Genomic DNA, 15,294 nt, shown 5'->3' with positions numbered 1-15,294 from the left:
GATCCATTTTTAACAAAAACTGCAGGATAGCCAACTGGAGCTTCAATATAAGCTTCTGAACCTGTTGATCATAGAACTCTCCACTCCATATATGCTTCCATACACATTTTTCACCAAGCGGAAAATACGCTTTTACGCTCTTTTTATGTTGATCAAGCGTGGGGACCACCAAGATCTCATCACCAACTAAAACTGCTCATATGTTAACTTATGTACATGATCATCATTAGGGTAATGCAGAAATAGATGTCTAAAAAATGGAAGACCTCTATGACTTGCTTCCTGTGTTATAAACATAAAGGTTAGATTATTATTATTATTATTATTATTATTATATGTCAACTGTTATATATTTGTATAGAATATGATTTTAGCTTCTTTTTTTTATTACCTTAACGAGCTGGACGCGATAAAATTTCCATGCTTTGTATACTTTTGCAAAGCGTGCGAAATGTGAGAATGTTCTTTCGGTTGAATAGAATTGACCGTTAACCGATGGCTTGTTTCCTGGTCAAAATTATATAAACGAAATTTAGTTAATATGCTATGATTAGAACATATAAATATAAATTTGAGGATGTTAACCATTTAGAGGTGGCAAAAATAGGCGGGTCAGACGTGTTAGTAACAGATCAAAACAGGTAAAGTTTTAATCTTTTGTCTAAAAGTGAGTCGGTTGGGTTGACCCGAATCACCTTCTTTCTAAAAGTTTTAATCTTTATATAAATAGTGTGTCAAATATGATAAACAAAAATTATGGAGTATATTACCCTAATATGCAGTTTTAATCATTGTCTAAAAGTTTTAATCTATAAGTAAACAATTATGTAATTTCATCCTTCTGTCACTATTTATAAAAAAAACATGTTTTGATTTAACCCTTTTGAGCGTTAAGAGATAAAATATAACTTACTTCATGTGTTCTGAATATTGTAGTGAAGGCATTTAACTCCATCCATCTTAATAATAACTCTTCATCTCTTGTATACTTGAAAAAAGGTATACTTACTGCACAATAACCTCCAATATCGCTATGATTAAAAGCATAACCACAAAAACCACTACTTAACAAACCAACAACCGCGCGTTTTATCCCGTCATTAGCCTGCCAGCTCACCATTTGATCACCTTCCCAAAATAACATTGCCCATTTTGGGCTGTTTCTAAAACCAGCTCTCATAAAGAAAACCAATGATTCTGAGTCTTCTTCTTTTTCTTTAACATTAAGTGTTTTCTTCCATTCTTCTGTAAATTCTCTGTTTATTTGGGCCCATATCTCTGGATATCTATTATGGGCTGAAATAGGATCTTCACCTAAAAAGATTAAACCGTTAGTTTTCCGTTAAGTGCATGTGAAATGACTAAAATACCGTTAATGATAGAAACACAACAAACCTGAATAGATGCAAGCATCACAGGAAGACCTTCACCAAAATCAGCCATCCATCCTCTAACACCATCATCCACCATGTCTTTTATATTTTCTTAAACCAAGTTGCAGTATTTGGGTGCGTTAAATCCAACATTCCCACATCAAAAGCCGTGTTAGGAACCATATATGTTTCTCCATTCTTGTCTTTCACTAAAATATCCAACTTTTTCGCCTCTAAAAACAGGTTTTTCTTGCGCGTTTGGTTTACTATCCATCTGAAATATCAAGTTAATCTATTTTAAAAAATCGCCAATAATGTCATCATTTGATGTTTTGATTAATGTACTTTTTTTACTTACTGGAGCTAAACAAGGGTTGCAGTATGTCATTGTTTTAATGTTTTGATCATTAAGATCCTTAATTAGTTGTTTCCATCCGTGATACCGCGTGTCATCAACGTTCCCAATTCCACCAAAGTTGTGATCCGATTACTGTTTTCCTCTCGCCTACCCAATCCTACATAAACACCAAATATAAGCTAAACAATTTCAAAAATATTAACTATCATTCTTTTTAAATGTTTTCAGGATATGTGAATACTACCTGCAGCCAGAATGCTGATATTGGTACATCATGAGCCACCAATTTGTCCTAAACTAACCCGAACCATCGAAAACATCTGAACCGTGAAAATGAGCCGAACCATCGAAATAACCGAACCGCCGAACTGACTCGAAAAGTGAACCTACTGAAAAAAATTCCTGGATCCGCCACTGGGAACCTGTCCGACCGGGATTTGGTCCACTGACCGGTCTGGTTTTATATAGTTCGCTCGGCTCTCAGGGAATCGGCCGGTTGAACCGGTTTTCTTTGGAAAAAATAATTTTCCCAGCCAAACCCGTCATTTTTTGACCAAAGTTGTTCGGCTGATCCGACCGGTTGAACCGGTAGGCCGTCCGGTTCATTTATGAAAACATTGGTTCTAACCATAATGGGCTGCTAACCTGCTATATTGTTGGGCTTACGTGTCATGTTAACTTACGGTGATGAGTCAATTGAAAAAGGTTGATCAGTATGATCCCGATGAATGACAATGAAGATGATGGTAACAACTTAGCAGTGGTTGTAAATAAATGAGATGTTATAACCCAGTTTAAAAGCTATATAGGTTTGATGAGACTGAAGACCCGTTTATTTTTTACTAAAAAGTTGGTTTTTAACTATAAATAATATATATGTTTTAGATAAATCAGATATTAATTTTTAGTATATCCCCTACTTTATAGGATTTTATATAAAATTTATGGTGAGATTAGTTTTTAATTTAATGAGATGTTATAACCCGTTTAAGAAAAATATGGGTTTGACGAGACCCATACCTGTGAATTCGGGTCAAATGCATGAGAAGCTTCCATTTAAAAATCAAGCAAATCTTGTTACTTAAAAAAGGGGGGAGCGACCACATCGCGACACGTAGGATTTTTATGTTTTCGTTTATATATATATAAAAGGGTTCAAATAAAAATAAGAAGTTTCATAGGAATGGTATGAATCAATAGATTTTTAACATGTGGTATGACAATCTATGTTGAAAGAACATTTCTAGGAAACTATGTCGGTTATAATGGTGAAAGAGTAATTCTAGAAAACTATGTCGTTTTTGGTAATTTTAAATCTCAACCATAGATTAACATGATCCAATGGCTATGATTAATTCTTACTCTTCTTAGAAAACTACTTGTTTTTAGGATAACCATCCCCTATATATATATATATATATATATATATATATATATATATATATATATATATAGTAAGGATCCTAAGAGAACCCTTTGCAAATTGAGAACTTTGAGAACCATTTTGGACCACTAAAAACACATTTGAAAAAAATATTTAAAAAAATCATAAAACAAAAAATAACAAAAATTTTAAAAAAGTAAAAAAACCAAAATTCTTATATTTCATTCTGGTTTCATTAAAAAAAAACGTCGTATTATACACATATGTATAATTTTATTTAATCTTTAGTTACGTAATATACACATATGTACAGTGTCATTTATCTTAAATTATACACATGTGTATAAAAAAATCATGTAAATGTACATATATGTATATATTATACATATGTGTATATAATTTGGCTAAACCGAGTTTTTTTTATAAAACCGGGATGTTAAAATAAGAATTTTGGTTTTTTTACTTTTTTCATTTTTGTGTTTTTTTTTATTTTATGATTTTTTTATTTTTGGGTTTTTTGTGGTCCAAAATGGTTCTCAATTTTAAAAAAGTTCTCTCATGATCCTGATCCTATATATATATATATATATATAGGATAAGGATCCTAAGAGAACCCATTGCAAATTGAGAACTTTGAGAACCATTTTGGACCACTAAAAACACCTTTAAAAAATATTTAAAAAAATCATAAAACAAAAAATAACAAAAATTTTTAAAAAGTAAAAAAACTAAAATTCTTATATTTCTGTCCGGTTTCATTAAAAAGATAAAAAAACAAAAAAAACAAAAAAAAACGTTGTATTATACACATATGTATAATTTTATTTAATATTTAGTTACGTAATATACACATATGTACAGTATCATTTATCTTAAATTATACACATGTGTATAAAAAATCATGTAAATATACATATATGTATATATTATACATATGTGTATATAATTTGCTAAACCGAGTTTTATTTTTTTTAATGAAACCGGGATGTTAAAATAAGAATTTTGGTTTTTTTACTTTTTTCATTTTTGTATTTTTTTTTATTTTATGATTTTTTTATTTTTGGGTTTTTTTTTTGTCTAAAATGGTTCTCAAAGTTCTCAATTTCAAAAAAGTTCTCTCATTATCCTGATCCTATATATATATATACACTATATATAATATAAGAGGGGCAAATTAAGACACTACTTTTTAAGGGATTTACAAGTAATGTTGCATATGGTACAACCTTGTAGTGGGGCAAAATAGTCATTCTCACCTCACATTAAAACAGAACTCACGTTTATTTAATATAGTTACAATATTCACCCCTCAATTATAATTAAATTTAAATAATAATTACAACAATAACCCTTGATCTTTTACCTAAATCTTATTTTAATTTTCACTTTTAACTCAAATACCCCATGATTTTTAAACGTTAATAACTTTTTCATACGTGAATATTTTTTTAAAGAAATTATACCATAAAAACGAGCATACTTTTATCTTTAATTTGAGTATGATATTGTCATAGATTTATTTAGTTAAAAAAAATACACTTTTTGTATGTGTGTTTCGGTCTGGTTTTAATAGTTTTAAATTAAATTGTGAGCCAAACCTTTTGTAACATTTTTTTTGCCGTCGAAAACTAAGACAGAACCTTTGAAATTTGAAAACAACTGGCCAAAAGTTAAAGAAAAAAAACCCCGTCAAATCAAAAGATGAACGGTTTTACGGTTTCAAACCGAACAATAAACACCCATAAACTTATTACGTAGTCTGTGGTTCCCGCTGCATGGCGCGGGCACCCGTCTAGTGTGTATATATATATATATATATGCTTATTTTGAAATCACAATTAAAGCCATTTGTTGAAGCTTCATGGGCTTGGAAAATAAACATGACCCAGTTAAAACTTTGAAAATATTTTTCCTTTTATAACATTAATGAGCTTCTGCTTGGTGTGGGCCTACCCTCTTCAACACCAAAGAAATCATCAGCCAGTGCTTGCTTGTTATTTAACGTATCACTACAATTGAGTACAACCATATCATGAAAGTCCATTGAGAAGCTATGACACGTTGGAAAATCCTTGTGATTCAGTTGAATTGTCCTAAAATCATCCATCTCAAGAGTTAATACGAGAACCTAGCTAATAATGCATTTACTTTTAAAACTAATTGTATATTGGGGTTTAGATGTACTCTGCTCACAAGGTTTTTGCTTTCCGTCATTGGCCGAACGTACTCCTCGTGAACTTGCTATACCCACTATCGTCGTGACTTAATTTGATATGTATATTGTATTAGAGTATACATTCTAGTAAAATTATGTGAAGATTGTATATATTGGTGTAACAGACCGGGTGGGGGGTATTGATGATATATAGATTTGTGATTTTCTTTTGTGTTGATGATTCATGATGATAATATGAAGAAAAACAAAATAAAAACTAGTGCACCATTAATCAAACAATTTCCTGAATTTCATTCTGATTTAAGTTTCAAATACTCTTACCATACATGCAAAAATGCACTTACTCTTCTTCCATAACGTAATTTTGGCTTGTTTATTAAAAACAGACAATGGTAATGTGATACAACTTAATTGTTTATGAAATGACCTCCGCCAAGCCATAGCGCTGATATGGTACGTTGGCAATGCTACATTTGAATCAGCAGAGTTTCGAAAAAGGTGGCCAATGCCAACAAAAGAAGCTTCAACATAGCCAAGCAACCACACATACATTTCAGAGGCCGTGATGTACAATGATGACCATGGAATAAATAAAGTAAAATAAAACTAAGAAACTTTATACAGGTTTGAACATCTAAAAAGGAATGTTCATTAATCAATTGTTTCATAAAATTAAAGTGTAAAGATAGCAAAATAGACAAGTAAAGTGGGTTGAGTAACGGTTCAAAATAGGTAACTTTGTCCGGTTTTAAATAGATTATGTTGACCCATGACAAGTGCTTATCCAATTTTTAACTTTTGTGCCAACTGTATTTCAAATACTTAAGCTTGGCAACATTTTTTTTTTGAAAAATTGGTTTTTATTAGTCTCAACTATTTCAAAATGAGATAGGTTAAAATGGTAATTTCAATGCCTAAGTCAAATTTTTTGATTATCAATGTTGTGAGTTTTTTTCACCAAAATGGGGGAGGGGGAAAATTTATTTACCAAAATATGTGATTTTAAAAGTATTTACTAAAATGATTTTTTTCTACTTCTTTCATTCAAATAATATTATTTATCTTCATTTATTATTTAAATAAACTATCCTTTCACTATCTTTTACATTTTCATCTCATGAACTAGTTTACAAACGTGTTAAGTATTAACTCTTGTCTTTAATAGTTAATATTTATTAATTAGTTTTAATTAAACCAATATTTCACGAAAGTTCGGTCTCAAATCCAAAATGATAACAATAATTTTATTCTTTTTTTACGAAATCCATAGCTAAAAATATGAATAAACAATTTTTTTAAATTTCTTATTCATAATTTGTTCAAATACTTTATGTTGTAGCCGCCAATACTAAAGAAGTATCTGGAGTTTAAGCTTCCAAAAGTATTATAAAACGATTATTTACTTCTTTGAAACTAAAAAAATCGTTCATAATGAATCAAATAAACCATGGCTACAACTATTCATAAAAAATTCTTTCTTTCACAAAGATACATTCAAATATGTTGAGCTTCATGTAATTCTTTTTGACATAACCGAAACTTATTATTAAATCCGACTTAACGATTTCGAAGCCACGATTAAACTTGAATAGTGATTGAACGTGAATAAATGATTGAAACCTGCGATTGGAATATTTTGAATAACTAATGAAACAACGATATGGAGAAGAAAGCCAAAAAAACAATTGGTTTCTTGTAATTTTATTCTGACAAATATGTGAAAGAGATTGTTTATTCATATTTTTAGCTATGGTTTTCGTCAAAAAAATAATTAGAATTATTGTTATCATTTTGAAATTGAGACTCAACTGTCATGAAGTATTGGTTTAATTAAAATATATTAACTATTCAAGAACAAATATCTGCGTTAATAATTAACAGGTTTGTAAATTATTTAAAGAGGTGAAAATGTAAAAGATAGTGAAGGATAGTTTATTTAAATAATAAATGAAGATAAATGAGTTATAAAATATTATTTGAATGAAAGAAGTAGAAAAAACTCATTTTGATAAATACTTTAAAATCACCTATTTCGATAAATAAATTTCCCCTTCACCATTTTGATAGAAAACTCTTGTAGTTGTGAATCAAACATAAAAGCTAAATAATATATGATTTATATCTATTTTGTTGGGAATAATATTTTTTATCTATTTTGTTTATTGAATAAAGCATTGCTTCAAGTATTTATGTAATTTGTTTGAAGTATTTTTATTTTTTTAGTTTTTTAATGTAAGATTTTTAATTTGCTGTAATTAGTTTATTAATGAAATATTACTTGTTTTATTTTTATAAAAAAATTAGAAAAGAAAATACAAAACAATGATTGACTAATGATAACAAACAAGTTTTATCACTACATCACTTTTTACAAAACTAGTCATAACTTATCGCGACGCCACGTGTCACACAACCTCCCACAAAACTAGTGCTTGTTGATTATTGGACTGGCTACATGTTTAATTCTTTAATAATCGGCCGTTTTATTTATAAATTCAGGATGAATATTTTTATATTATAAACATGCATTTTCTATACGTATATTTAACAATAATAAACAAAAGACAGAATTAGAGATTTTGTCCTTTATATTTGTACCAAATTTCACTCGTTATCATTTATCTTCAAAATTGATATGTTTTGTCATTTATGTTTTATCCTTTACGTTTACAGCTGACGAAACGGTTGACCCGGGCGGCATGCCAAGCCCATACGGCTTATAATTATGGTTTATCGGATATACGATTCAACACTTAATAGAGAAAATAAGACAATCAATAACATACTCAAAGAAACCAAGCATATCATCATAAAATCAACTAAAAGACATAGCTGAGAAATTAAATATATCATAAATTCAACTAAAAGACAAAACTAGGGGAGATTGTTGGCATAATTTGGTAAACATGTCTTTTCATTTGGAGAAAACTATGATTTTCCTCCTTGTGTAATTTCGTCGGGTGTAACATCGTGAAAATTCCGAGTTCAAATTGTCAACTTTTCAAAGCCTAAGGACCAAAAATGCCAAAATTCCAAACCATAAGGTTTAAAATGAAAAATTCTGTTTTCTTATCCTCTCGCGCTTTGAAGGGCTTGGTCAAAAAGGTTCTAGAAGAAGTCAACAGCGATACGCGATCGCTGTTAACCAACGTCATCGCGATACACCTCTGGCACCAGTGTTGCCACGTGTCCCGACACGTGGCACGTCGCCCGCCACGTGTCAACACGTGGCACACCGTCTGCCACGTGTCAACACATGGCAGATCTATATGGTGACTGTCCAAGGCTACTTCGCGATACGCAAAGGGTACCCAGGAGGCCATCGCGTATCGCGAAAAAACACCAGATGTTGTCTATAAATAGCAAGTCCGGGATTCTAATTTCACATCCCAAACACAACTATTCACTTATCTCTCTAACATCTCACTAGCCTTTATATCATACCTCGAAGTTCGTGCCATAATTCCTCGATAAATGTGTCGCGATTCTCGGTTTCCTTGCCGACGTTTCCTCGAAGTCCGTGCCACCCTCCACCCGCATATCAACCAAGAAGGCGTTTTGTTACTTTCCAATATCATGGCGATGAGTATCGATGTGACACTCGTCAATTTCAGGTTAACTCCGTTAACTCAAACTCCGTCAATTCAAACTTAAGATCACTGGATCTATAACACACATCTCATTACATTTAAACTAAGGTTTTAAATGACGCTTGACAATCACTACATGTGTAGTCTTTCGGGAATTGCACCGAAACGCAAACGAGTTGACGCAAATCATTTGTGAATAAACGAAAAACGTCAAAACAATAATTATGTGTTAGACTTATGTGTTATGTGATAACATGGTATAAAACGCTAACTCAAGAGGCAAACGAGTTAATTTAAGCTAGAAAAGTGATAATTAGAAGTTGAGGGGCCTAGATGTAACATGTTATTATTTAATAATAACAAAACCCTAATCTCTTTCGTCCTCCCTCACAACGATCGGCCTCTCTCTTCTCCCTCCCTTGGCTGCCGTCAACAATACACACACATACATACAAGAATTGTTCAAGTTTGTTGAAGATTAATGTGCTAGAAAGGTATAAACAACTATTCTATGCATCCTTTATGTTTAATTTTGATTTTGAATGGGTTAATCTAAAACCCTAAGTCACGAAATTGATGAATAAGATGAACTAGGGTTGATTTATGCTAGATGATGATTGATTATGTGTTAGTTATTGATATTGATGATCGTATGTGATTTTGAATGGTGAAAGATTATTGAATCATTGATTGTTTGTAAACCCTAGAGGGTTATTACTGATTTTTGTGATTAATCATGCTCGTCACATGTTTTGAGATATGTCGTATGCTTAGGATGCATGTTAGACGATTGTTTGTGCTTGCTGAGTTTTGGCAGCAGTGATTGTTAAACTTGAACGATGTGTAACTTGTTGAATATAAAAGCAAACTGAGCTAATTATGAGTCTACAAGGTAGTACTCTAAGTCTAGTTTTCAGAAAGTCCAACCACGCCTATTTTGGAGGTGTTTTGGTTGGTCAAATGATTTAAATATGATTAAAGGTCAAAACTGGTACTGGACAGATTGTAAGTTATGTTTAGACAACTGTAACTAATTGTTAATATGGAAATTGGTTGAGGTTGTTAACACTACAGGGTGCTATGTTGAGTCTAGTTTCTATAAAGTCTAAGTTTGTAATTTTTGGACGAGTAAAAGTTAATCTTTATGATTTTACAAAACTGAAGTGCAAATCTGAATTGTGAGACCTGCTGTTAAGTTGTTTTATAAATATCATATCTCATGAACTACGAGACCAAATGGGTTGGTTCCACTTCTGGAAGTTAACTTGTTGAGTTAAGAACCTAACCCAATTGGTCTTGCATTAATTAGATTTTTCATTTAACGGGAATAACAAATAACATTCTGTTGCGCATGATTTTGATTGCTGTGAGTTTGCTGTAATGTTTTGATCATTGTGAGAAGTATATGTAGAATAAAAATACAATAAAATATGTTTTGGAAACCTAACACATGTATGTTTTTGTGACAATTTTTGGTGAATTAATTGAGATGCTATGATCTGTTGAATAGAGTAATCTTTCAAGTAGAATTCTGTCTTGATGAAACTAGCTGCTGAACTTTGTGAAAGTACATGAAACGTGCTAATTGCTAGATAATTGTTATGTTTTGACCAATTTGCCCTTGCGGGGAGTAATTGCTAGTAATGTACACTATTAATACTTGAAACGTAAATAATTGTTCACAACATGTAACGTATCACAAATGTGCTTGTTAAGTCACACACGAGTCACAAACGAAACACGAAACGTATTTTGTGCATAGGAATTATGTGCCGGGTCTAGAGACTCGATAATAGTTCCGACTCTTAGAAAATCTCCTTGTTGTTATAGAATGCTAGTGAGAGTTTTCTGTGACGCGCATCACTTGGGTGACTTGTTTTTGGGAATTCTTCGCAAACAATGAGTTTCACTTTCCCCTTTTAAACTTTTTAAACGCTTTTCACTTGGGGGAGATAACATACTCCGAAAACGCTTTTAGATTTTGTTAGTAGATTATATATCACTTGTAAAGGCTAAGTGGCAAATGAAATAATTGAAGTCCTTCACACATCGAACCGTTTAGTATTGTAAAATAGCGAGTCATTGTTGAGTAGTACTACTGGGTTTGACAAACCCCACCCAACGCTAAGCTCGACTGGAGGTCGAGTGGGTGTAATCTTGGCTAAACACATTACCATGGTCGGGATAGACCAGGTGGCAAGGCACATGATAAACAGTCAGCTTCGGTGTCGAACACTTAGTAATACTTGTTGTATAGGCTAGCTATCTATCGATATATAATTGATTTAACACTATCTGGTAACGCAAAACGCTAAACGCAAAACGTTAAACGCAAAACGTTAAACGCAAAACGCTGAACGCAAAACGCTAAACGCTTTATTTTATATAAACTTGTGAACTCACCAACCTCGTGTTGACACTTTTAGTATGTTATTCTCAGGTAGCCGAGGCGGGCGCGCGGTATAGGATCATGCATTGTTTTGAACGTTATTGATCATGCAAACTTGTCTTAAACTGTTATCAACTGAGTTTTAAGTCGTCCCGCGTGACGCAACTTTTGTCTAATGGTTTTTACGCTTCCGCATTTATTTACACTTAAACGTTTTCGTGGCTTCAAAAACTTTATTTATGGTTTGATTATAACTAATGATTCCGATCCTGTTAGTTCACACCCTCTGACGGTAAAACTCCGTTAGTGGATTTTTAGGGTGTGACAATCGAAAGGCGTGCCGACGAGTGTTGAAGTTTGGTGTTTATCGTTTGGAGTACAAAAAGGAAGGTGGCGAGAAGGGAAGTGTTGATCGAGAATGCAAAAGAGATCAAGCGGCGTTGGAGTGCTGCTCGAATTGTTAGGGTTTATAAACGCCAACAAGGTAGGCGTAACGCCAATAAATATAATAATAAAATATTATAAAGGCTTAAACCTTAAGTCGAGGTTATATTCGATACCTCGATAAAAATAAAAGAAAAGTAAACATAACAAAGAAAAGAATAAAATATAAGATTATAAAGATTGATATATATGTGTGTAAGTATATATTCTTTGTTATGAAATATTATTTAAGTAATAAAAAAAACTATTCTTAAATAATAAAGAAAAAGAATATGTTTCTTAAAGAAGAAGAAATGTCGGTTTTTTATAAATAAACTAAAGGTTTATAAAATTACTTTTAAACTAAAGATTTTCAAGTAAAATAGATTTATGAACTAAAGGTTCATCGAGGTAAAGTTTATAAAATAAGACTAAAGGTCTTAAGCCGGATTGTATATCCGACTAACAAATGGTTATACTCGTACTATAGGTGCGAGATAGCAAGGGAAAGACCCTCGGACGGTGTTGAAGCCGATCCCAAAGTGAAAAGGTGAATACGCCCCCAAAACTTTTACAAACTTATTTTCAAACGAGTCAACATGTTATATGAAAATTATTTACAAGGGACTACGTGTTCCTAAAAACCATTATAAATAAGAGTATAAGCCTAGCCCTCAGGCTGTAGTATACGTTTGTCTGGATCCTTACATATGTGGTGGTACGCGGTGGGCACATCGCACCACACCTGGTCGTAGGACGCTTTCCCATGGGAAGTACGACCATGTGTATACATACTGGTACTTTACTAAGTCGAACGCTGCGGTGTTTGCTGAGGTGACCTAGTGTAGAGACTCGAGTTTATAAATGTGTTGTTTAACTTTACTATTCCTAAGCCACGATGACCGAGGCATGCGTAGTCTCGAGGGGTAATAAAGTAAAAGAAAATATTTTTAGCTTCAGCGTGTTCACCAGCATTCATTGCTGACGTATTTTCTTACATTTTGCAGGTGAACAAGGATAGCGCTTGGAGTGTCGAAGTGCTATGAATATCCGATGCCTCGGATTTGTTTTGTATAAACTCAAAATATTAAAAGTGGTGGTTTGTAATTAAAAACAATTAATACTTTTTGTTATAACTTAAACGGGTATTTTATAACCCCGTCTTTTGTAATATTGCATTTTAAACCCACAAGTTTATAAAGTCTTCCGCTATTAAACATAACTCTGATTTAATTACACTTGTGGTACCAACATAGTTGTCATACGCCTAGGCTGTGGTTTGGGGTGTGACATCGGGGCACCATTAATCCTTGAAAACTAAATTGCGCATGTTGTACCCTATCTTTCTCCGGCGGGCTCAGTTTGACCATTTTCGTCAGTTGACTGTCGTTTACTTGTCAAAAAAGGTTGAATGACAATGTTACCCATAAACCTATAATTAATTATATAAAATTATATTGCAGAATCATGTAGATGATGGGGTTCGAACCCCCGACCTTCAGTTTAACAACACACAAAACCTACCATGTGAGCTAATGAGATGTTTGGTATAGGTGTATAATTTGAAATATATATTACCACTTCATCACTTCATTAAAGGTTTATCATCGTCATCATCTCCAAATTTATTAACACCTCATCATCATAATCATCATCATCACCATCATCATCATCTCAAGTTCATCACCATGTACAGATTTATTAACACCTATAAAAGAGTTTGAGCCTCATTTTTCGTCTTCGATTACGATCAAGAACAACATCATATCTTCATAACAATACCATTATGTAATTACAAAACAGTTATAACAATATTCATCAAAAAAATCCAATAATAGATCAATATTCATCCAGATCTAAATCAACATCTGATGACCGTCGTTTGAGTCAATCAAAAACCTAATTATTCTAAATAGTTAGAGCAAGTAGGGTATCGTATCACAAGGAGTATGTGGTCAATGTATTCGTGTAACAGATTTCTAATTATGAAGTGAATGATTTTTAGTGCTGATCACACAAGCAATAGTTTGAATTTAGAGAACTATGCAACGACAAGTAAATGGGTATTAAGCAGTTAACAAACAAATCACACCCGGGAATTCAAGTAAGCAACCAACAGTTATCTCATGCAACCTAACAGATTAATTATTAACAATTAACTGAAAACTGGTCAATCAGACAAAACCTTAGACATCAACAATCACTTTACACACCGCACTGGTTATTAAACAGTCCTTGCCAGTGTGACTCAGTTAAGGACAATCGTATGTTTTATCGTATTTAATCTAACCAAACAATTATATGACTAATTATCTAGCAACTGGTAACAGATCGTTCTGACCAACGTAAACCTAAACCGACCGAACACTCAGAAATACCAAACATCAATAATCATATATCAATCATCAATAATAATACACAAGTGTTCTTAATCACATGAGAAAAACTGTAAAGATTACAAACTATACATCCCCGGTGTGATTCTAGGAGATTAGCCGAGCCGTGACATCATCAAATCTTCGATACGGATGATATGGATCATGCGGGAGGTCTTGGCACAAGCTATGGTGATGGAAATCGCCTCTTGGAGCTGCTGGAATCGCCTTTGGTTCGTTAAAACGGAGCTAGGGTTGTTTATGATGAAGAATATGATTATAACCTAATTTTCTCGTTTTTTATGTCCATCGCGACACGCGATGGCCATATGACCATCCCATCACGTATCGTGACCTAAGAAAACCTCATTTTCAGATTCCTCTCGTCGAGAAACCCAAAATTCATATATTATGGCTCCCGTAACTCATTTTTTAGCTCAGGATATGCTCGTTTTACTTCAACGTCGCAATTTGTCAACCCATCTTGTTCAGTTTTAGCATTAGCTTATGATTTCTCATCCATACTCTTCCCGAATCCTTGTAACACTTCCCAAGACATCAAATCATGTTTCCGTCTTCCCGATATATCATTCCATGCTCGTACAGGTCTCGCATTTAGCATCTTTAACAATCAATTACCTGAAATACAAAAGCACGTATGAAGTACCAAATATCTAACAATATACTCAATAAAACTACATAATTAATACACTAATATATATACAAAATACCCGACCATCAACATCACTAGATCAATATTCATCCAAAAATCCAATAACAACAAATATGACACAAGAATCAGATCTGAGATTATATATATATATATATATATTAAATCTGATATATATATATATATATATATATATAACAAGATTTTTTAAATAAATTATAACGATAAGTTGGGTTTTTATTATATTTCTTGAGCTTACCTAATAAGAAGAGATCCTAAACAATGTTGAGCTCTGACATATCCAGAATCCAACTTAATAGCTTTATCATAATAACTCAATGCCTCTACAAAATGGCCTCTTTTATACTCACCATTCCCTAATTTCTTCAAGTCTTTCGGATCCGGTGACACCCTTTTCGGATTCAAATTCAAACCCGTCGAAGTTAGGGTTTCACTTTTCCCGCCATCGCCACCGTTGCCGCCGGAGCTAGCTGTCGTAAGCTCAACACATTGGGTTTGGAGCTCCGATTCGCCATCATACTCGTCTTGATAACCC

At 32.7% G+C, this 15,294-nt stretch overlaps 1 protein-coding gene across 1 annotated transcript; it reads right to left on the bottom strand.

The window, feature by feature from the left end:
* Window positions 1–216: 216 nt before the first annotated feature.
* Window positions 217–1,470, bottom strand: LOC143605876 (uncharacterized; the record flags this gene model as incomplete). Its single annotated transcript, XM_077081838.1, has 4 exons — window positions 1,371–1,470; window positions 1,021–1,314; window positions 392–507; window positions 217–282 (listed from the first exon to the last, which is right to left on the bottom strand). Coding segments are annotated over exons 1-4 (576 nt in total), but the record flags the coding sequence as incomplete, so codon positions are not given.
* Between the last annotated feature and the right edge of the window lie 13,824 nt (window positions 1,471–15,294).

The sequence above is a fragment of the Bidens hawaiensis genome, unplaced genomic scaffold, assembly GCF_021521415.1.
Source record: "Bidens hawaiensis isolate Kalapana, Puna unplaced genomic scaffold, B.hawaiensis_p1.1 tig00071803_1, whole genome shotgun sequence".
Taxonomy (NCBI): Eukaryota; Viridiplantae; Streptophyta; class Magnoliopsida; order Asterales; family Asteraceae; genus Bidens; species Bidens hawaiensis.
This window is presented reverse-complemented; position numbering and strand designations above follow the sequence as displayed.